The sequence below is a fragment of the Prorops nasuta genome, unplaced genomic scaffold (genome assembly GCF_024137725.1).
Source record: "Prorops nasuta isolate Cenicafe-Biocafe unplaced genomic scaffold, Cenicafe_Pnas_1.2 PNAS00003, whole genome shotgun sequence".
In the NCBI taxonomy this organism is placed as follows: Eukaryota; Metazoa; Arthropoda; class Insecta; order Hymenoptera; family Bethylidae; genus Prorops; species Prorops nasuta.
The window spans coordinates 6,125,173-6,148,396 of NW_027116800.1; the positions used below are offsets into that span (position 1 = coordinate 6,125,173).

General features: G+C 34.4%; 5 protein-coding genes across 12 annotated transcripts; 2 read left to right on the forward strand and 3 right to left on the reverse strand.

Annotated features, from left to right (window-relative positions):
* Positions 1-262: 262 nt before the first annotated feature.
* On the reverse strand, positions 263-2,720 carry LOC136772203 (endoribonuclease CG2145-like). The gene is made up of 5 exons (XM_066725028.1): positions 2,584-2,720; positions 2,324-2,500; positions 1,106-2,198; positions 610-1,027; positions 263-549 (listed from the first exon to the last, which is right to left on the reverse strand). Exons 1-5 carry the CDS (start codon positions 2,633-2,635, stop codon positions 316-318), a joined length of 1,974 nt encoding a protein of 657 aa, XP_066581125.1. The 5' UTR covers positions 2,636-2,720; the 3' UTR covers positions 263-315.
* A 284-nt stretch (positions 2,721-3,004) lies between these two features.
* Positions 3,005-5,416, reverse strand: LOC136785670 (glyoxalase domain-containing protein 4). The gene is made up of 6 exons (XM_066746850.1): positions 4,656-5,416; positions 4,362-4,593; positions 4,228-4,277; positions 3,634-4,055; positions 3,389-3,564; positions 3,005-3,318 (listed from the first exon to the last, which is right to left on the reverse strand). Exons 2-6 carry the CDS (start codon positions 4,449-4,451, stop codon positions 3,190-3,192), a joined length of 867 nt encoding a protein of 288 aa, XP_066602947.1. The 5' UTR covers positions 4,452-4,593; positions 4,656-5,416; the 3' UTR covers positions 3,005-3,189.
* A 1,390-nt stretch (positions 5,417-6,806) lies between these two features.
* LOC136784533 (tudor domain-containing protein 7-like) lies at positions 6,807-13,519 on the forward strand. Of its 4 annotated transcripts, none has more exons than XM_066745237.1 (16): positions 6,807-7,330; positions 8,313-8,425; positions 8,573-8,781; positions 8,864-9,030; positions 9,098-9,215; positions 9,312-9,638; positions 9,715-9,888; positions 9,962-10,315; positions 10,377-10,799; positions 10,881-11,129; positions 11,199-11,549; positions 11,624-11,841; positions 11,927-12,131; positions 12,214-12,332; positions 12,414-12,565; positions 12,652-13,519. In XM_066745237.1, the coding sequence occupies exons 2-16, from the start codon at positions 8,332-8,334 to the stop codon at positions 12,870-12,872; spliced, it is 3,381 nt and encodes a 1,126-aa protein (XP_066601334.1). In that variant the 5' UTR covers positions 6,807-7,330; positions 8,313-8,331; the 3' UTR covers positions 12,873-13,519. The 4 variants fall into 4 exon arrangements, with proteins under 4 accessions (XP_066601334.1, XP_066601357.1, XP_066601342.1 ...); XM_066745245.1 differs by lacking the exon at positions 6,807-7,330 and adding an exon at positions 7,419-7,569; XM_066745252.1 differs by lacking the exon at positions 6,807-7,330 and adding an exon at positions 7,690-8,202.
* A 493-nt stretch (positions 13,520-14,012) lies between these two features.
* Positions 14,013-22,142, forward strand: LOC136786006 (adenylyl cyclase 78C-like). Of its 5 annotated transcripts, none has more exons than XM_066747431.1 (21): positions 14,013-14,152; positions 14,776-14,856; positions 15,444-15,492; positions 15,631-15,872; positions 15,939-16,096; positions 16,168-16,357; positions 16,665-16,849; positions 16,922-17,120; positions 17,548-17,706; positions 18,040-18,269; positions 18,354-18,490; positions 18,788-19,109; positions 19,180-19,386; positions 19,465-19,562; positions 19,633-20,220; positions 20,299-20,652; positions 20,732-20,969; positions 21,046-21,172; positions 21,237-21,343; positions 21,412-21,675; positions 21,742-22,142. In XM_066747431.1, exons 2-21 carry the CDS (start codon positions 14,781-14,783, stop codon positions 21,952-21,954), a joined length of 4,143 nt encoding a protein of 1,380 aa, XP_066603528.1. In that variant the 5' UTR covers positions 14,013-14,152; positions 14,776-14,780; the 3' UTR covers positions 21,955-22,142. The 5 variants fall into 5 exon arrangements, with proteins under 5 accessions (XP_066603528.1, XP_066603530.1, XP_066603529.1 ...); XM_066747433.1 differs by having other exon boundaries at positions 14,093-14,152; positions 15,329-15,492; XM_066747432.1 differs by lacking the exon at positions 14,013-14,152 and adding an exon at positions 14,185-14,321 and having other exon boundaries at positions 21,282-21,343.
* A 2-nt stretch (positions 22,143-22,144) lies between these two features.
* LOC136786021 (small ribosomal subunit protein eS10-like) lies at positions 22,145-23,215 on the reverse strand. The gene is made up of 3 exons (XM_066747463.1): positions 23,128-23,215; positions 22,604-22,754; positions 22,145-22,524 (listed from the first exon to the last, which is right to left on the reverse strand). The coding sequence occupies exons 2-3, from the start codon at positions 22,751-22,753 to the stop codon at positions 22,186-22,188; spliced, it is 489 nt and encodes a 162-aa protein (XP_066603560.1). The 5' UTR covers position 22,754; positions 23,128-23,215; the 3' UTR covers positions 22,145-22,185.
* Positions 23,216-23,224: the final 9 nt, after the last annotated feature.

Genomic DNA, 23,224 nt, shown 5'->3' on the forward strand with positions numbered 1-23,224 from the left:
TTCTATGATAAATTCGACTCTCAGCTTATTCTACTTTATTAAATGATTGGCTGTCGAGTACGCACTAGGTATTTCTTTGAAATATTTCAAATCTCAACATCAATCTCTTATTTGTTTCAGAAAAAATTGAACTTCGCAGTCTTAAGAAGCCACAAAAAAAAATATATATTCTAAGATCGTTACTGGTGTGAAAACAATTTTATTTCTATTTTAAAATCACAGAAATCGTTGAAGCTCATTTTTCATAATGTAAATTTTCTTTTAAGCCTTATCTATATTAGTTATTTTTTAAATGTATTTACAGAAAAAATAAAGTTAAAAGACTGGAAGAGCAAGATCAATAATATCCTTTCCAAAGTATCTAAAGGCGTGTGTGTATATATTAAATTTTGTCCCGCTAAGTGAGACAGGACATAAGTCGTTGGGTCTAGCGTAGAAGCAGATCGTGTACAGAGCCATTTCTAATTCAGGGAGGGTTCCAACAAAAAGAGTTGCATTTGCTCGAATTATACCATTTTCTTTAAAATTTAATTTTAACAGTGACGTTTCCTAAAAAAGAATGAATTATATAATATGAAAGCAATTCTTACAGAATATCGAGTCACTTACATTTCCCAAGTTCAGTTTATCAACGTATCCTAGGTAATCAATATTTCCTTTAGATTCTTGATAATCAAAATAAATCCAATCCTGTACACCTACAACGGCAGCCCCGTCATAAATCTCTGATGTAAAAATTCTTTCGAAACCGGAAGTTGATCCGTCAAACACTTGGAACCAAATGTGATGAAGCATGTCCTTCCTATCGAAATCATCGGGATCGACTAGCCCACGTTGTGTCAACCATGTCATTGTGCTTTCCATGACATTTGTATTCATAAAAACATCTAACAATAAATTTTCTTCTTTTCTCATTTCTAAACTAATTTTTTCCTTTAATCTTCCATCCTGTTCGAAATTATCATACAAGGACCTGGTTGCTCTTATCGTTGAAATTTCATAAACTTTCGGATTTACGGTGAACAATCTAAAAAATTCATTTTATTGCTCTAATTACGACATTTATAATAATTTTCTTTTTTATTTATATTATATCTTCACTGACCTAGACCCAGCTTTGTCAGCAATATTATTGGTTGAATCTGAAGTGAATCTTGATTGAAGATTCATAGTAATGTATCTGCCAACGCTTTGATCCTGTTTTCTGAAAAGCTCTTCAGTAATCTGGTAGAGATCATTGTCACTAATTTTGTATTGCATTACTGGCACAGGAGGAACTGGAGGGTTATTATGAATCGTTTGAGTGTTTGTAGACTGTACATTTTGTACTTGGCCAGCAACGGTTCCGGAATTTGTAGAATTTCCAGAAGCATTGTAATAATTATTAGTTATAATTGTACTGGTGCTTGTGCCATTACTCGCAGGCGAATTGTTGTCATGATAATGATGATGATGATGATGATGGTAAGGGTGCACTAGTCCATGAATTGCACCTTGGATTGTTGACTGTATTAAAGCCTCCTTGAACGTATCACCAAACCCTCCACCACTGCTTTGTTGTTGAGACGTTAGAACGATTGTTTGACCTGGAACAAAAGGTTGTGCAGCAGGTTGGGCCAGCGCATGAGTTTGTTGTGGATAATAAGTAGTTCCAGGGGGAGGTTGGTAAGCACTACCAGCACCATGAACTGAGTATGGATTTCCTATTGGATACCCCGTTTGAGTTGCTGGATAATTAGGCGAGCCCATTTGTTGATTTAAATATAAATGTTGTGAATTTCCATTATTGTATGGTGGACGGTAATCAGATGGGAGCTCTCTTACAGAATGATCATTTGGATTATGGCCGGGCCGACTTGGCGGAGGTTGATTCGGAGGAGTGTGTCCAGTTTTATGCTCCATTCCAGGCCGTTCAAATTTTTCAAATCCAATTGGATTGTTATTATTTCCATAACTTCCAGGTGAAGTTGTTCCTCTGTACTGATGCTGATCATTCCATCCTAGATTAGAATTTGTTGAGCCAGGCTGGTTATGATTTATGCTCGTTGGCGATACTTTTACACGTGGCTCTATTGGAGCGGTTGGTTCAGGACGTGGTTGTTGATTGACACCAGTTTCTGATTTTCCACGTTGATACGATTTGTTCTCCGATTCAATTAAACTCGTGCTACCATCTTTGCCATGCGTTGACGAACTTCCTAAAAGAATTAAACAATTTATAAGACTTATCACAGTATTACCAAGAGTATCATTGGGGTGAGGAGATTTTTCTCCGGGTGGAGCTGAACCACCAGAGTGGTATGTAGAGGTTGACAAGGATTACCTGGGTTTCTCGTATCTCCTGCACTAGGTGAATCATGTCCTCGTTTATCAGAGGACCCATGCATCCCATAGCCATTAGAGAGTCCATGTTGAGTAGGGGCTTTATGTTTAGAATGGGGTTTAGATCTACTTTTACCTCCACTTCTCCTGCCCCAGAATGATTTTGCATCTATATAATCTGTCGAAGGTTTAGTAATTTATTTTCCAATGTATATTTTCCATTAAAGCAATGTGACTTCGTGTTTCAAATGTAATACTTACGAATTGTTATAATTAAAAGAAGACACAAAACTATAAGAGTTAATTGTTTCATGCTTGGGTTCCAATTACTTTGCGATTGTTGAATTCTTAGAGGCACTTGTCATACAGACTATACAGACCACTTCTTGAGTACTGGACCCTAAATATATAGCCTGCGTCAAATTTCCCTGTTAATGTAATACATCGTTCTAACTATAATAATAAGCTTTCCTTGAAAAGATAATAACACTTAGGGTCAAGATAAGAATGACCCGAAATTGATAATACATAATTCTAATAAATTCCTTGTAAAACTAACTTTAGAAAATTGTTTAGTTAAAAATACGACTTATCGCGTAAATCAACGCCTATGGTGTTTTTCTAATATAACCAAAAAATTAAAATTAAAATATTTCATTATCAAAGAAAAATTATTGCAAACATTAATAAATATAATTTTATTTAATATTACATTTAGTAGTTTTATAAACAAATAACAATGCGATGTATAAAATAGTGTATAATGGTCAACCATCACCGTATATCACATTAAAGCTATCCAATACTATAAGTAATTGGTATTTTAATTTAAAACTTTGAATATAAACTATTGTTAATTTTAATAATTCATATAATAGCAGTTGAACCTGTTGATTCTTTTGCAATATACCTATCTAAAATTGCTTCACTTGGATAATCTGGTAATGAAAGTTGACGGAACCCTTCGTCATCCACAAAGCATATCTCATGACCATCCTAAAAAAATTAAAACTGATAGATAGTATCTTACCTATAATTTTTCAAATAATACAACATTTTTACTAACCGGGTCAGCCAAAATGATTACTCTTACAGAAGCTTTTCCAGGTGTATCTAAAGTAATCAAATCTGTAAGAATTTTATTACCCGTGTCTTTTATTTTCTTTTGAATATCAGGTTGTTCAATATAAAGCACAGAAAAAGCTATGCGTCCATAAGCTTTTGCATGATTTACTGTAGTATCTACAAATAGAGACTTAAAATTTTTGTTCCACTCCAAAATAATTTTTAAGTACAATTGATGTTACTTACCAATTTCCTTAAATTCAAGCTTGGCCTGATCTTCGCTATATCCTAGCAGTACACTTTTACTTGTTTCCTCAAAAACTTTGAGCCCTAAAATGTCTTTCCAATAGTTAATTGTACGTTGAAGGTTAGAACTGGATAAAGTCACTTTTTCAACTGGATCTTTATTTATAGACTGAGGCTCATTAATAATATAATAGCAATATCCACCAGGAGCTTGCAAAACAAACTTTCCTTGGTCTTCTTCTATTGGCCAACCGATTGAATTTGCTCTATCAATTACTTCCTTTGAACGGATAGTGATACCTTGAAAATCATTTCCTTGTTCATACTGTTTTACTCCATAATTATAAGTAAGCTCAACAACAAAATGTGTGTCTTCAGGTCCATATCCAATCATTGTCTTACTCCATCGATTAGCATATGGGCTAAAAGGTAAATATAAGATAAGATTTTCATATATAAACATTTAACATATGAATAAATACAGGACTCCAAACATACGCTGCAGATGGTTAAAATTTTAAAAAGGCTACAAATTAGTAGCTTTGAACATATAGTTAAAAGTGTTAGAATTATTATTATTTAAGAAATTTTTACCCATTGCAAGCAGCTTCACATCCTTCGGAAAATTCTTCGTGCCTTAGAACCTGTAATTTTATTTAAAATAACGTAAGTCAACAAAATGAACTTTCATGATTAATATGTTTTTATGTTATTCTGGTTATCCCAACCTTCATTCCCAGAATTTCACGATAAAATTTAGCCGTTAATACACGATCGGCAATTTTAAATACAAAATGTAATGCCCGGCCGGTCACCATTCTTTATTAAGTAAATATAATAGGACCAACTGAAGTTAAAAAACGATCCAAATTTTTTAATTGGCAATTGCACTATTCAACTGCAATTTTCTTCTCGTTTAAGATTGAAGACTTGAAGTTTTACGGATCTCGAGATAAAGACCTTGAAAAATAATTACTTTAGGTAATCTTGTAATGAATACAAAATAATTTTAAGTGACTTACGAGAAAAATAAGTATATGTGACTATGTATACTATATTATAATACAGCATATGTATGAGTCATATGACTGCATACCAACTGAATACATATAATAATATAAAGGATATCGATTCTTTCCAATTCGATTAATTTCGATATATCGACAAATTGACCAATAAGCTTATAGCAAGCTAAGCCGAAAGCCGACACGTGCAGTTTGATGCCAAATTGGTGAATACGGTCGAGCAAGTTCACATATGACTGAGACATGTGACTGTGACTGATCGTGGGTTGGTTGCAAAAACGCCTATTATGGCATAACTACATACATATAAAAAAATGACACCATAGCGATGTCAGAATTAAGCCTTTTTGCAGCAAAAACACAACTGGAAGAGAATACATACATGCAACACACGTACATCTACAAGAAATACGTGATTGTATTTTTGCTGCAATATTGCTGAAATCTGATATCACACTGTTGACTGTCACCAAGGTATCACTGGGCGGAACCCGCGAGACACTTGGGCAAACGATGCTGAATCTGATCCATGATGATTCGCTTGATAAATTTGCAAGGACCAATAGGGATGCGGCTGTGAAATAAGTGAATAGACCTAATTGGCTTTCAGAGAGATATTAAGCAATAAGTTGCATATGCAGCATGAAATTGAATATCGTATGCCGCCAGGTTAATCAAAATTTGAGCTATTGTATTCATAACTATGTATAGTAAATCATTTGAGTTTATTAATCAATTATCTTTACAAGTATAAAAAATATGATAAAAAATATTCTGAATAAAGACAGTATTGTCTCAAAGCGGACGTAATATAAAATCATCGGTTTGACTTTGAGACAATTGAATATCACCCAAAGGTCATTTGAGTTTTTTAGATGAAACCTTACAATTTTCATTGCAGACGTTTTTAAGATATCTTAAAAGCTTTCAAAAAATTCCAAAACACTTACGGGCATTTTTTCTTACCTTTCTGCCTTAAAGAAGGACTGTTTTCTACCGTTCCATTGTTATAATAGTGTAATAAATTGAACTAAGGACACATATGTTTACTCATTTTAATTTATTGCACCCTGGGTCAATGGAAACAACACTCATAAAATAAATCTATCCTATAAAAGAATTAAAAAAAAATATTTTGCCAGTTCAAAACCATAATAACAGAAAACAGACCTGAGGTTTTTCTGTTTTGTTGGGCTACTGCTCTAGTGTAATAAAAATAAGTTAGAATAGAAACATGTTTCTTTTATTGCAGCAGTTTAGTAATGCAGCGAAAAAGAAATAAAACCCTACAGTAATATAAACTATATACCTTTTTTTAAAAAATGCAGAATGCGTAGGCAACAGAAACAGTCTATATGAATTTATCGATCATTTCATCCAGTTGTTCACTCGATTTACTATTTATATAGATATTTCGATTTGAAATTATAAGCAAATGATCGACCATGCTTGGGTTTAGCAGAAGCATGTAATACTTCGGTCAAACCCATATACATATATGTATGTGCAGCTTCAAATCCAAATATCTGGTATATATAAACCTCTCTTTAAATTAAATAATACACTCAGGTAGTTGCACACAGGAATCATTAATACTGTTTTATTAATCCTATTGTTAATAATATAATATCCTTTTTCTCTGTTGGAATCAATTAGGATAAGAGTATTAATTTATTCATTTATTATAAAAATTTGTCTTATACATATATCGACATTAATTATTACTATACGACATGACTTCGGTTTGTTTGTAAATCATCTCAACTCGCCATGAAACGCTAAGATTAATTTCAATCTTTATCAATCGACCATGACAATAAATTAGATTATAAACTAAACATAATATTATGATATAAATATTTAAGCCTTTAAAATTCTTGTCAAGAGGAAAAGAAATGATTAAACATTGAAACTTGAGTCTCTTGAGTGTCCTCTTATAGCGAAGTAGGGTAATTGGAGACATTCCTAGAAGTAACAGCAACGATGGAAGAGGGAAAGAGATAAATTAAAAATAAAAGAAGGAATGAGGCGGTAGGAAAAAAAGAGAGAAACGATGAAGGAGTGGGGATGATAGTTAACGGGTCTTATTGGTTCGGTGGGAACGGAGCGGAAATGCACAGCAAATGCCATCAGCAAAACAGCAAGCAGTTGCCAATTGCCATTAGAAAACTTACTGTAGGACAGAACAGGATACGGGATAGGCCGTGACTGCTGTGGTGCTGTGCCTCTACGAAACAGCGAAACTTCAAGAGTTCATAAGTAAGAAAGAGATAAGGTGAAAGTGGTGACTGGTGATACTGAGAGAGACAGAAGACTCTGACTGAGAAGTGAGAGACTGTGAGTGAGACTTTGTAAGACTTGAGAGAGGCAAACTGAGGCAAACTAGCTTAGTTAGTCAAGACTCAAGTGTCTCAAGTCAGTCAGTCGTTTTTGGAAGTTCGAAGAAGAGAGTGGAGTTAGAAACTGAAAAGTTTAGGTAAACAGTTGATAGAAACGAAAAATATTTAGGAGAGATAAGACAAGATATTTAGTAACAGAACTACTTTCATAAGGGGTGAATAGAAAAACACCGAGAGTACTGGTTTGTAAAGTTCTCTAGGATTGACTAGACAATGTCTAGTTAACTTTCTTTGTATCCACCCAAAACATTTTTGACAAAAACACAGCAAAAGGTAAGTTAGTTGGGATACTTTTTGTCTTTGTTTATCTCTTTTTTTCCTATTCCTCGACTACTTTGCATTCAGAGCAACCGACAAAAAATCAATGTGTACGTGTGTTCGCTAAGTGTCTTCTATCAATTATATATGTCACGACCTTAATTGTATATTTTCGCGCACTTTACATATTACGTTCATCGACAAAGTGTACCGCCCAAAAAGTATAATCCAATCAGAATTTGTTAATAGTTAATGTAAGTTCTTTCTTCTGATTATCGAAGATTTTCATGTATTGTATAATAATATATTTTGTTATATGTGCGAAATTACTACACTTAATATTGACATAATTAAACAGCTAACTAAGCAACCTTTAGGTTTGACTTGTTTACTGGTCGAATATATTATTTGAATGTATTAATGATATAAACAAATTCTATTCTTAGTAGAACAGTAAAATTCTTCAATCGAATTTAGGTTACTTAATGAAAGTAATGCTATATAGTAGCAGTTATAGCTGTGTTACAAGTTTCATATGGCTCTCATCACCTACTTTCCTGCTTTTTTTTTCTTAAGTTATTTTATATTTGCATTAACGTTATTATGACTGCTTTGTATTTTTTTTAGTTTTCTTTTTATTATTTTCTGTTTATCCAAAAAACACAAATTCTCAAATTTTTCCTAAACCAAATTTAAAATATTTTCTTAAGAATTTAGTGTCTGTATGGTTTTAGCGATAGCTTTACCTTTTTCTAACACAGGAAAATATATTAGAAAGACAATAATAAAGTCTTTATTTTACGAATTACCGCAATTATTCTAATAAATATTTTGTACTAACTGTACCATCGTTCTTTTCTTAGCAAGTATTAGTAATCTATGTAAAAGTTAGTAATTATATAGTTTTTGAGGTTTTAATTAAGACATTTTTTTTTAAATAGTAGAAATTAGAAGCCTTAGGCTTAAATTAATCACTTGATTTATTTGAACCTTTCAGCCAAAGGGAAGCTCGTAAAATGGATAATAAAGAACTTAGAGAAAGTATAATAAGTACTCTAAATGCATGCCTACTTTCTTCCAAGGGTGGTATAAATATTGATAACCTAAATGGTAAGCATGAAAATAATTTAGGTTAACTATTTTATGTGTAAGGTTTTATTTAGTCCCATATTATACATCTGATTAATTTTCTTTTTATCTCTAGAGTTTTATTCGCGTACTTCTTTTCGATTTAAGTAATATATTTTTGTATTATAGGAGACTATCGGATGCTCATTGGTGAGAATATACCTTTCCGTAAACTTGGCTTTTCATCTTTAGAAGCCTTTATCCAAACAGTACCTGGAATTAAAATAACAAATAAAAATGGCTGTTGGTTTGTTGAGGCGAGAGCAACTGAGGATACAATGCATCTTGCAAGACTGATTTCTCAACAGAAAACATCTTGTGGCAAATCAAAGAAAAAAGTAAGCAATATAGTTTTAATGTGCTTATTGCATTGTTTTTCTTTTTTTTACTTGAATACAACCAAAGTGGTAATTAATCTAGGCAAGCTATAAGAAACCATTTATACAAGTACGAAGACCAAGACCACAACCAGTAAGAAGTTACCCAAAAGTAACATACAACGTAAATCCTTCGCCATCAATAACTTGTAAACCACTTAGCTCATTACAAAACTTTCCGAGGGAAAATGGGATTAAGACAGATAAAAGGTAACTTATATTATATTAATTAATTAATTTTCTTTATTTATTAATTGCTCAATTTGTTTTTGAACAGTTCCCATAAAAATATTCCAAGTCTTGTGAATATGCATATCACACCTCCTGCACTTCCACCACAAGAAAGGTCGAGATACATGCAACTGAACTCTTCTGGCCCTACTTCGCCGAGTAAGGTGAGTAAAGAAACAAATAAATTAAATTATATAAATGTAATACAATATAATGTAAAATATATTTATAAATAAATTTTTATTTCTGTGTCTGTTTAGAGACTCAAAGATAAACAAACAAATGGTATTTCACCACCAATTAAGCAAGAAGTAGACATGCATACAAGGCTGCAAAATTTAGTGAAAGAATTCTCTGTGATAACTCAGAAGCCAAAGACTGTTTCTCTTAATATTGAGACTCCTAAAATTATAAGTACTCCTCAAACTCGTAAATATCCTGATCTGAGTGAAAGATTAAGGATTACAAATTCTACTGCAGAGTCAACACCAGAGAAGAAAGTGCCAAAATGCGAGTTGTTGTCTCCTTTATCCCCTGGTCAATTATTGGCAGAAGAATCTGAGAATGTTTCAATCGCAGACTCTATTGTAAATACTTAAAATCTTAGGTAAATCTATTGTCTACTTGCTTATGATTAATTTTCTTTATTTCTTTTTTCATGAGGTGATACACTTTAGAGATCGCGTTGTACCTATGCTATCAATGGCAAATCAGGATTTTAAAAATGAGCTCGAGATATGTTCCCGCTTGTTGAAACTTTCGGCTCCAGTTTATAAAATTTCAGAAACACCTATTTCCAAGAAAAGTAAAATATCAGCTGTTTTTGCCAATGTTAAGGTCCGCTTGTTTGAGATTCAATTTGAAGAGTAATGTATTTTAAACATGAAAACTAAATAAAAGATTATCATAGGTCGGAACGCATGGGTACACGAGTTTTCCATATGAAGCACGCATGGAAGAAGAAGCACAACAAGTCGCGGCCAAAGCAGCTTTAATCGACTTAAATGAAAAATATGGAATGACTAGATCGTGTCCGATAACTACTGACAGTCATCAATTTAAGAATAATATTTCTGAACTGGTAAAGGCACATCCTAATGGAATTTTCGTGCAACAAATTACTTGGTGTTATAAGCAAAAGTATAATGAGAATATACCGCTTAATTGGGAAAGTCTTCTTAAAGAGTGCCCCGGAGTTACTTTAGAGAAAGGCGTTAATAATTCGACAATTTTAATAGCTGCTCCTCAACAGCAAGCTACAAAGGTATTGTTTTATATGTATTGAGAATCGGACCACATTTTTATGCTACTTTTTTAATTCTCAGGCTCGTGATAGAATTACTTCAACCAAACCTGTGCAATTGAGTCCTCTTGGACCATTATCTCCAGAGCCCTTTAAGTGTCCCGAGGAAGACGCATGGATGATTTTCGTTACTTGTGCCGAGAATACAGAAGAAATTTGGGTCACTCTTTTTGACGATCCATATAAAATTGTTCTTGATGAATTAGACATGCAAATGAAAGATCATTATGAACACAGCAAAGATTGTGTCATAGCGCAACAAGTAGAAATTAATCATTATTATGCGGTTTGTGATGAAGACAAATGGCTTCGAGTCAGGTGCTTAGAATATGATCCTGCAACCAAAGAAGCTACGGTATTATTTATTGATTGTGGATATGCTGGAGTTTATCACCAGAAGAAACTATACGTTTTAGAAAGAAGATTTTATTCTATTCCAATCCAGGTAAAGATTTTAACTTTGCAGGACTATACTATTATATAAATATAAGTAAATTATATATATTTTTTTATTATGTTCATGTAGGCAATAAAATTGAATCTACATGGATTAGAAGATTTTAGTGAGTGTGAGGAAGTAATGATTTATGTTGAGAAGTATTTATGTGACCGTCCTTTGTACATTGAAGTGATCGAACGTAGACTCCAAGAGGATGGTATTTCGTCCGCAACTGCTGTATTTTATGACACGCATGGACCAGAAGATGTTGACCTGAATAAAGTGATTGCAAAAGAAATATTGACCGCTGTTGTGAAAGGGCCTATGCTAAATACGGTGTGCAAATAAGTTTCGTCATAAAAAATCAGTTTTTGTACCGACATAATTAAAGTTGTATTATTTCAGGACGGTGAAATTACTGAAGTTTTTGTATCTCATGTGGAAAATAATGGAGATGTTTTTATTCAAAAGCAATCTGAGAGTATGAAATGTTTGTTAAAATTATTAAATCGACTTACACAAACGCGCTTAACTGAGGAAGATCAAAAGCGGTGCGTAGTGAGCTCAATTGACACCACATACACTTATTTTGTTTCGTACGAAGGAAATTGGTACAGAGGCGTGGTGGTTAATATTTGTGCTAATAACCAAGTAAAAATGTTTTTGATTGACTTTGGAAAAATTATTACTGTTGGACGATCGAGTTTAATTCAATTGATGAAACTCTCTGAAATGTTAGCCAAGTTTCCAGCTCAGGTAAAATTTCTTTAAATAAGTTTTTTATTGTTAAATGATTATAGATATGATTCATAATGTCAATAAACTTGCAGGCATTAAAAGTAAGACTGCACAATATTGATCAAACTGCATTTAACGTTGAAAAACTAAACGAATTAGCGCCACGAGGAGAAGTTTTAATTTTGAAAGTCATATCTTCATTAGGGGGGACACCAGTCGTGGAATTATTCAAGCGAGTTGAAAGTACCAAAATGCTTGTATCCATTAATACTAGCTTGCAATATCAGACATACGAAGAAGGATCTTCGAAGTAAGTAATTACTTTATACAAAGTACGATTGTAAAAAGAATCTAAATTTTGTTATAAAAATAATTAAAATTGCGTAATTTCTTAGAGTTAACGGCGATGGTAATAATAACATTAAAAAGCCCAAGCGCATATTAACCAAAACTCATAGTTCAGTTGATGAAAACGATGGGAGATGTTTAAAGCCCCCTACAATATCAGAAATTGGTGAATACTTTGATGTCCACGTGACAATGGCTGCAAATCCAGGAAACTTCACTGTTCAGCCTTTTGATAATACACAAGGATTAGTTGTAAATACTAATAATATTAGTTACTTATATTGCATAAAATATTTTGTAATGCCTCGTGAAGTTAATTGTTCTTCTTTTTAAGCAAATGATGGGTCAGTTACAACAAGTCTGTCGTACATATGAAGGGCCTCCTATACAACCAGAGACAATTAAAGAAGGTAGATTATATGCAGGCTTACATATAGATGGAGACTGGTACAGGTTATAAAAGTTTACAGTATTTTAAATTCCATTATTATTACTATTATATTTCTTACCAATTTTTTTACTTTTTGTTTGTAGAGTCTACGTCACGAAATTTCTCAATAGTAATTTCGTTCCAGTCTATTTTGTAGATTTTGGAGACAATGCTGTTCTTTCTGTAGATAAATTGCAACCATTAAGAAAGCAATTTTGGGATTTACCATATCAGGCTATTAAAGCAAGACTCGTTGGTGAGTAGGGATAAATTTTCGTGTTGATTATAAATAAACTAATTCGAGAAATGCACTGAAATATATTCATTATTCTCTGATTTTAGGAATTCATCCTACTAACGTTGACTGGTCAGTAGAAGATTGTATTCGATTCCAAGAGTTAGTAGTAGATCGAAATTTTGTTTCCATAGTTATGGAAGCTGAAATTAATGAATTGTCACCGTCAAAAACTGTTTATGGTTTAAAACTCATTGATGTAGATACTTCGGAAGACATTTATATAGATGAACTCCTTATACAGGAAGGCAGAGCTATAAGAGATTGAGTTCTGCTGAGTATAAAAATGAATTAGATCAAATCCGTATCAATTTTATATTGGTTAGCTTATCTATACCAGTTAAAGAAAAGTGAATTACTAAAATTCATTTGCATTAACAGACAGCTATAGCTCAGATTAAAAATTTAAAAACATATTAAATTTTTTAGACTGAACAATTAACAGTCTTTGAACAGTTTACAGGCATGCAAGTCAATTGAAAAAGGCCACACAGATTTAGTTAGCATTTCATACAACTCTAAACTATTGTGTCAATACGTTAATGATTTTGCGAAAATTTCGGTCCCATTTTTAGTTGACATCTACAATGAATATCGTAGAGTTAGTGTATTTAAATGAGCAAAACGTAGAAGATTTAAGAGAAATGTATTTATTTTTCATTAGCTTCCTTTCAGATGCCATTTTTCTCAAATCTTTGTATGTTTTCCAGGACATTATTACTTTCATAGTATTTATTAACGTTTGTTACTAATGTAAATTTTTTAAAACCTGTTATTTTTTTTTGAGTAAGAGCGGCTGTGGCCGTTAATTAACAAAAATTCTGCCTGTGGCAGTCATCACTACATTCCATTGTCAACAATTTGTAATTCTATCGGATTCATGCGAAGATCTGCAAATAAATTATATAATTTTAATTGCGGTGTTGTTCCTTCATTGAAAATACAGATTCAATTAAATATATTGTTCAAGAAGAACGTTGGAGATCTTCTGTTAAAAAATTGCTAATGAAATTCCATGAATAGTTCTAGTAGCCTCATAATTGTATCTTAGAACCGATTGGCGAGAATGATTCATGAATATCTGTGTTACAAACTACCGCCCCTTATTGTTCTTAGTATTAAGATAAAATTTTATAGAACATATTTAATTCTGTTCAGTTAGGTCTAGTAAATAACGCTTAAACTTAATATTGCTTTAAAATATTATTTTTGATAACAAGCAAAAGGTGCCAATAAATAAAAATGTTTACATAGATCATGCGTTTCTGAATCATTTATGATTGTTTCATGTATTTCCTTCTCATGATAGATTTTAGCTGAACGAACTGAGATTTCCCCTTCTATACAGTATCTCGAGGGGGGATGAAGTTCCCCGATGACGTCAGATCACCATCAAGTGGTGGAAGACACGTTTGCCATTTTAGCGTTTTACCAGATCCAACGCGCACCGTTCACTATCATATTGAAACTTTCAAATGCAATTACTGAATCTCAAAGCTCTCCATTAAATTAACCATTAGCAATCTCCATTGCAAAACTCGCCAATAGGTACAATTTCTGCCTTTATGGACCTCTGGAATTTATCATCTCACCATTAATGTGGATTGTTTAAATAATTGTCGCATCCGAATATTTGCATAGTTTTGACGAGTGTTGCTGTGTGTTCTTTCTGTTATTGTGTGAATTTTCACGATAGTAACAATGAGAAGCCTTGTTGGTAAGAAAAATCTGTACTGTTTTTCAATGTTTATCACTTCATTATTAATATTATTTTTTTAAGCTACATACATATATATATATATATATATGTTTCTCATAGCTCATCATTAAATTATCATCTTCACCATAATTTTATATAAATCGCTCTTCAATGTGAAAAAATGTAAAAACGTTACATGTTGAAATTGCTTTTAAATGTCATATATTTTCTATATCTTATTATTTTTAACTTGTCTATATTCTTTCGTGCACCACCAATCATTATTTGTCTCGCGCTCATCAATTACCGTGAGGTAATAAATATTTTTCCTCCTATCTTCTAAATATGGCTTGTTATTCCGCACTAATTGGTAAGACTCGGCGTGTGTGGATTTTTGCTCTGTGTAACAAAGATGTAACATTCGTCAAAAGGAATTATATGATTTTTATGTGGCTAAAATACTCTTTTAAAGATCTAATGAGAGAGGAGCATTTTTCGTCTGAGGGGCGTTCTTCGGAGACCGACGGGGACGAAAATCGGCGGAGCAACGCTGGTAAGTAAACAATCTCCAAGTCAATAATCATCCAACAAAGATCACACTTTACAATCCAACCTCTCACTTTTTTCTTGGGTAGATATAGGAAAACTATTTCTACCAGTATCGATTCTTAATCCCCACCTTCTAATTATCAACTCTTGTCACTATAAATATCTATATATACACAATGTATATAACTTGTATGAATACTTCTTTCAATAATTATTTCTCTACAAATCTATTTATTAAATAACCAAATCCCGCTACGTCTCTCATTCGCCAACTCTGACAATAATCACAGACGACACAAGAAACTTATTAATTTTGTACAATTTGTTGCACCCGCGGTCGATAGTTTTGAGGCTGAGGTTTTGGGTAAAGAAAACACGAGTTTCTTAATTATACATTTAATCAGATGTTGCTGAAATAATTAGTGAGAAAAATTCAGGTTGATATTCTGCCATAGTGCAAATGATTCTCCTTGCAGCGAATTTCGGTCTAGCTATACTTACAATGTCGGATACCAAGGAGATCCTCTTGCTAACAGTCACAACCTGAGCGGGGTAATCGAATCGGGGATCATCGGGAGATAATGATTACAGAACAGACGTGGAGCATGATGCTGGACAGTGATGTCACGGGCATCAACGAGTGAGTCCATGTTTTTTTCACGTTAACAACTCGTTTCACGCAACACGTGCATCCCACTCTTGCAAATAACCCATGAAAAAATCATTAGAGAATAATAGAAAAAATAGGATATAAAAATAGGATCTGTGATAAAATTAGGTTGAGTATCTCGCCGAGGAAACAACTATGGATAAAAGCCGTGAAGAAGCTGACATCGGAGCGTTTGGGCCGCGAGGGTCTCGCAGCCTGGGAGGAGGCGCAGCGCCGGAAGACCAGCGCCGATCCGGAGGTGCCGGACCACGCGAAGGAGGTCCCTTTAACCAGTCAAGTGGCCGAGGAACAACCGGAACCGGAGACTGTCGAATCCGAAATCAATGATGAAGAAGCTCAGCAACAATCTGGTATGAAAAACATTCCAATAGAAATGTCATTTCAAAAATCTGTTCTAATTATACTTCCATTTTCAGACGTATTTAAGAAGGGATGTCTCTACAAGGGAATATTTCTGCCCTCGTTGACGAATAGTTTTCACAGCAAACAGCTGGAGACCTCTTACCTTCACTATTCCAATCGTCAGCGTCAGAAATCTTTAATTATGCTGAATATCGTGGACCTTGGATTGAAGGTGGAGAATTTGAGAAAAAAAAACAATGAATATTTACTGCAAATAATTAAAGATTTATTTTTGAATTCTAGATCGCATTAACGGCCATCTGGCTATGGGAGAGGGATGAAAACAGCGTAGGTCTGATCGAGTCTTTGTCCTGGGCAATTTGCTGCATGACTGCCAATCTAGTGGTCTGCATACTGGGTTGGTGGAGGTGCTTCTCCAACAACTATTTATACTGGGCTTCCATATTCACTTGGCTCCTCATCAACTCTCAAGGTCATTCCTTTTATCCCCATAAAACTGTAGTAAAACAATTTGATAACGTTAAAAACGGACTGCCGATATTTCTCAATCAATTGATCAATATATATGTAAAATACAAGCTATATCGTGTGTCACGTTCTGTCGAGTTGGCTATCCACTCTCGTTGGCTAAAAAGTTTTGCTCCGGTGGTCCGTGCCGGGCTGTCCAAGGGATTCGCTCGACCATGCAAAATTAACTAGTATACACCAAGAAAAACACATAAACACACACACACACACACATGCTCGCAGCATTAACTTTAATTAGCTTCCATTTTCAGGCTTTATCGGGGCTGGCCTTGACTTTTCCCAGCAGCAGAGGCTCGTCTGGTACATCCTCTTTGTAATTTACGCACCATACGCCATGCTACCGCTTCCTTTAAGATGGTGCGTCCTCGCAGGATTTGGCACCGCTTTTACTCACATCGCTATGGCTGGAATTGCCCTCCTGCATGATAATTCTTACGTATGAAAATTATAATTAACTTGTAACAATAGCTGTAACGAGTTTATTATATACATTATATCTATCATGCAGCTGCAAGATATCGTGTGTATCGTGAGGATGTTGACGACGAACGTTCTGCTGTACCTGGCGGTAAATCTAGCAGGGATGTATACAAAGTATCTGACCGATCGTGGACAGAGACAAGCGTTTCTCGAGACCCACCGTTCCATAGAGACCAGGCAAAGGACGCAGAATGAGAATAATCGGCAGGAGAAGCTTTTGCTATCTGGTACTCGTCCTATCCTTAATTATCTTTTGCAAATCAATAAGCGATAATTAAAGAGAGACTGGCCATTTTTCGCGATTGGATTTTCTTACTCGTTTTTCTTATCGATGAGTATTTTTAAAGGACAGGTGGGAGATCGATTGCTTGTTTGCAAAGAGAGAGAGAGAGAGAGAGAGAGAGTGAGAGAGGGTAGGCTAGTTAAAGAGAGTAGTGAGAGAAGAGAGAGTGAGGGAGAGAGAGAGAGAGAGATGTGCTTAACTCAATCGACTGGCAAGTGTGTAGTGACCCTTTTTGACACTTGGCTGAACGCGAATTACACGGTCCGGTGGCATCGGCTCGCTATATTACAATCTACACGTACTTTATTCCATCCACTGTTTATTTCAGGTCCTCTTGGAAAATTCAAAATTTGTTCTCTTTATTTTATCAGTGCTGCCGGATTTCGTAGCGAAAGAGATGATTCGCGATATCTCCAGAGAAACTGCTAGAGGAGGGCCCATTTCCTTCACGCCAAATCAGTTTCACAGAATCTATATTCATCGTTATGAAAATGTCAGCATCCTTTTCGCTGATATTAAAGGATTCACCGGTATTTAAATTTACTCTAATTACCCATTAGTTAACCAAGAGAAAGTCAATAAATATAAAATCTGAATTTTTATTGTATTCATTGCAACAACTTTTGTTATTTAAACTTACTTCTAACTGAATTAAATAATAATAGATGTAAAATCAGATGGTATATAGTTTTAACGATTAAAACAAAGTAAATATAATGTTGATCAAATTTTTATTTTTTTCGTTATTTTGTAGAATAAAATTATAGGTTTTTCATTTTTGTTTATATTTTTAGTATGCATAACAGATTCAATATCATGCAACAGTTTTTAAAAATATAGTGTATAAATTTCTTACATTTTAGCTTTGGCCAGTCATTGCAGCGCGCAAGAATTGGTGAAGGTCTTAAACGACCTTTTTGCAAGATTCGACAGATTGTCGGCTGAAAATCATTGTTTGAGGATCAAGCTGCTTGGGGACTGTTATTATTGCGTGTCAGGACTGCCAGTGGCCAGAAGTGACCATGCTCACTGCTGCGTTGAAATGGGTCTACACATGATCAAGGCCATCAGGGATATTCGTTATACGACTAAGGTATCGATTAAGAAAAGGATTTATAAGATTGTTCGATAAAGTTACAAAAATTTTACAGATGGACTATAAAACCGTCTCTTACAGGTTGATTTGAACATGAGAATTGGGATCCACAGTGGATCAGTTCTATGCGGGGTTCTGGGTCTGCGGAAGTGGCAGTTCGACGTGTGGTCGTACGACGTAACCTTGGCCAATCACCTCGAAAGTGGAGGAATACCAGGGTACACACTGATGTAAAATAAGGAAGAATAACGTATTTCCAAGAAATGAGGAATTGTGACAAAAACAAATTTTAAATGATCACTAATATAGATTAAAACTTAGTAACATTTATTCTCTATCTATAATCGTGAATTTTTAGAATACGTGTTACTAATAACTTAATAAATTTTAGTAATAATGTAAATTTCGTGTCTGCTAAAGATACGGAATTTCTGCATTGTAAAATAACTTAATTCTCGTTCATGATTTATCTTAAGAACGGGAATTGTTCAATTGATTAAAAACTATTTTTTTAGTCGAGTGCATATATCAGCGGAGACCCTGGCGTGCCTAAACGACGTGTACGAGGTGGAGCCCGGTCACGGAACGGAAAGGGACAATTATTTGAAAGAGAGGAACGTCGTGACTTACCTTATCAAACAGGTGGAGCCCCTTAGGGGTAGACGAAGACACTCTTCAAGGCCAAAAATCTGGTCCGAGGATGATACCAGTAATAAAAATAAGAAAAGCTTCAAGATCAATAATCCAGTTCTCAATCCGAACAATACCAATGCTCCCAGCTCGTCTGCGGATGATGATATTGGGGGTGAATGGACACCGGAAATTCCATTTGAAAATGTAAATATTTAAATCACCCTTTTATTAACAAATGATCAATCGATAATAGTAATTGAGATAAACTGTCTAGTTGAACACTGCTACGTCTATTAGTAATTTGGAATCCGAATACCTGGAGGATGAAAATGGCGGGACTGGTAAAGGTAAAACTGCGACCACTTCAACCAACGAGACAATCACCAGGAGTGGCCTCGAAACAGCGAGCAATAAACGCATGAGATCCGCCAATATCAACACTTGGACTCTTAGATACAATGATGAGAGTTTTGAGTCAAAAGTGCTACATTTTTTTTGTATTTTATCGTATCGTTAACAGTTTAGACCTTAATTAATAATTGTGTATTTCAATTTCAAGTTTTGTCAATTGCGAGAGGACATGTTCAAGTCAAACATGATTTGCTGCTTCGTAATTTGGATTTTTATCGCTATTTGCCAGGCTGTAATTTTACCAGAGTAAGATCTGCTTATTTGTCGTTTAATTATTTTATTGTGACTTTAATAATGATTCATATTTTTCTTACAGCTGTGCTTTGCTTCTGGTTTCCCTCTTGCTGATAGCTGTAGTACTGATAACTTCCTCGGTTCTGGTAATGGCGGAAGAGTTTAAGGGGTTTCCGATATATTTACAGCATACTTCGTCAATGTTAGTCCACAATAAACAGCACAGGACAATTTTTATTTGTGCGGTGATCAGCTTAATGGCATTCACTTCCATCATCAGCGTCATCGCGTGTCCCAATCAAGCTCGAAGGTACCAGGAAGCCTTTGTCTCTGAACAGCATGAACCAGTGTCACCACCACCGACTAGTCAGACAATGCTTCAACACCATCAGCACCCTCGAGAATTGTCGGAAAATTTGCAGAGATTGGATCTGGTGAGGGATAAAATTCTTGAGAAGAAATTGAACGATACCAACTGGTACCAGGAGAGTACTGATGAACAAAAGGTCACGTTGGGAATCGACCGTTTGATCCTGACCTTTCTCAAAACGGCTCTGAAAGAGGAGAAGGAATCTGTACAAAATGAAACTAATTTTGAAGTTAAATTGACCCATGTGGTTAATGGCAGAACCAATATTCGAGATAAAAAGGAAATTTTTCGATTTTATAGGTATTTCAATTTTATGTATTTTTTTAAGAATAACGATCAAAATTAAAAATATAAATAATAAATTATGTGTATGCGCAGATACGAACATTTTGGCCCAGGCTCAAAAAGACATTACAGAAGATTTATGCAAAAGAAGGATCACGAAAATATTGTTTTAAGAAAAATGCTTTCTATTTCGGAGGACAAACCTCGAATCGAGGCAAGCAGAAAGTATTATGATGAAAATGAAGATGATTTATTCGGAGCAAGTTGCCTCCGACCGGAGTACATAGTTTTTACTTGGATTTTATGTTTGATTGCTCTTGCTTCAGCTTTAAAATTATATTATCTAGTCAAAACTGCATTAGCCACTGTTATTGTTTCCATTTATGCCGTCCTGATATTCGTCGTTTGCAAGGACCTCTTCTCTACTAATGTAGAACGTGATACGGTGTAAGAGAATAATATTTGTAATATTTTTCTTAATATATTACTTTAAATACTTTTTTCTATTATTATAATAACGTTCCAGATCCACTATACCGCTTTCAGCACAAATGTTAGTCTTTTTGGTAGTCTTCTTAATTATGGTTACATATCACGGTAGATTGGTAGAAGTCACATCAAGATTAGATTTCCTTTGGAAACAACAAACAGAAAGGGAGCTAAGCGACATGATGGAATCTCGAAATAATAATATGCAGCTTTTAAAAAATATTTTACCTGATCACGTCGCTCATCACTTTCTGACTCAAGATAGGGCGCCGGAGGTGAAATTCAATAACTTTTTACATAAATTATATCTTTACTCGCAATGTCTTAATCGCTCCACAAATTAAATTGCAGGAACTATATTCCCAGTCCAGGGATAAAGTTGGTGTAATGTTCGCCAGTGTGCCAAATTTTACTGAATTTTATTCTGAGGATGTTAACAAAGGGATGGAGTGTATTCGTTTGTTGAACGAAATAATAGGTGGTATATGATTTAAAAAATATTTATTATTAAGCTCCTATTTATGAATTGCTTTTATTTACAGCTGACTTTGATGAACTTCTTGATGAAACGCATTTCCATTGCATAGAGAAAATTAAAACAGTTGGGGCTACTTATATGGCAGCTTCTGGATTAAATCCATCAGTAAATGTAAGTTATATACAGTAGTTTTGTGTTATTAAAGGAAAATTTTTGTAAAGAGATCGAACTTTATACAGGATAAGCTCAAGGATGATATGGAACATTTGTGTCGACTGGTGGATTATGCTGTAGCCATGAGGCTTCGTTTGGAGGATGTGAATGTTCATTCCTTCAACAATTTTGACTTGAGAGTAGGAATCAGTTGTGGGCCCTTGGTTGGGGGAGTAATTGGTGCTAGAAAACCAGTATTTGATATCTGGGGCAATACCGTGAATGAAGCTTCTCGTATGGATTCCACTGGAGTCATGGGAAAAATCCAAGTTCCTCAGGATATTGCAAGGGTAAAATTTGCTGTCTTCTTTATGGTAGAAAGGATTCGATTGGTTTTAATAAAAAAATAATTTAAGGTTTTGGAAGCAAATGGTTACCAGATACAAAAACGAGGATTGATCGAGGTAAAGGGGAAGGGTACAATGGAAACTTATTTCGTGCTGGGAAAGAGTACGATTCAACAGGAAGGAACCGCAAGGCATAGGAGCCAATGTAGGAGTCTTGCTGCAGTAGTTTATGGAGTCGTTCAAGCACGTCGCAAACAAATGCGTGCCATCCGAAGAACATAAATTTATATTTTTATCCGTCCCTTCGATTCCCTCAATCAGGAAATTGAATTATCAATCAGTATTAAAGATGTCCATACCATCTAAGATCAAGTATTATAATATCTGTGTAGCAATAATTATTAATGAATTTTCCAACTTTTAATTTTAATTAAAGACAGTTATATAGGAATAGAAAAAAAATGGTTCGGAATGGATTATTACTATTTTTTTATTTATTGTACATTAAAAAATTTATTGTGGTGCCTTTCCCCGACCAAAACCACCTCTGAATTCAACGTCTCCAGTACCTGCGCCAACATCAGCCTTCTTGTCACCAACGCCTGGTGGTCCACCTGTTCCACGTCTGTAACCAGCACGATCCTCGTTTGGTCGCGAACCTTCAGTTCTGGTACCTGCAGCAGGCCTTGGCCTGGCAGTCTCTGATCTCTGGTGTCTCTTCAGAGTGGAAGGTACAATTTCAGGTGGTAAATGGAGATATCCACGTAGATATTCAATACCTTCATTTGTAAGGTACCAATAAAAGTGTCTCCATGCAAATTGTTCTTTAACATATCCCCTTGATTTCAAAGACTGCAAATGAAATAAACAATACTGTTAATTTTACATACTTAAATGTTATTAGACAAATATGTTTATTTTCCATCCTCACCTGCATAGCTTTGATTACTTGAAGGTTGGGTATAGCTTCAAGCTCTGGCTCTGGGTGTTTTGGTGCATGGTAGTCTTTTTTAGCTACCATAACACCCTCTTTGAAAAGGTATTCATAAATAGTGACACGGTTCTTTTTTGGCATCAACATTCTACAAAAAAAAAAAACAAATGTAAATATTTTTGAGGTTATCTGTCAGTATCTCTAAACCTAAAAGTAATTGTAAATCACTGGTTTTTAAACTACATTTCCTAGGTTGATATCAAAACAGAGATACAATTTTCGAAAATATAAAAGTTTTACTACTATTAGATCAGACTTAATAAAAAAAAAAACATGGTAACTCCAAACGCTTTTGGATGAATAATTTCTGTTGAAAAAGCGAATAATTCACTGAAAAATATCGGGCACTTTGACTACAAATAAATTTTCTGTATCATACAAAAGTTAACGAATCGAAAATATTGTTGGATGCTAGAATAAATAGTTAGATTAAAGTGGATTTTTTAGAAAACCAAACATACTTTGCTGTCTAGCGTGAATCCTGTGTCGGAAAGATCATGCGTTCTCAGTCAAGAAATTGTCTCTCTTTCATATCGATATATCGAACCGACGTTAAAC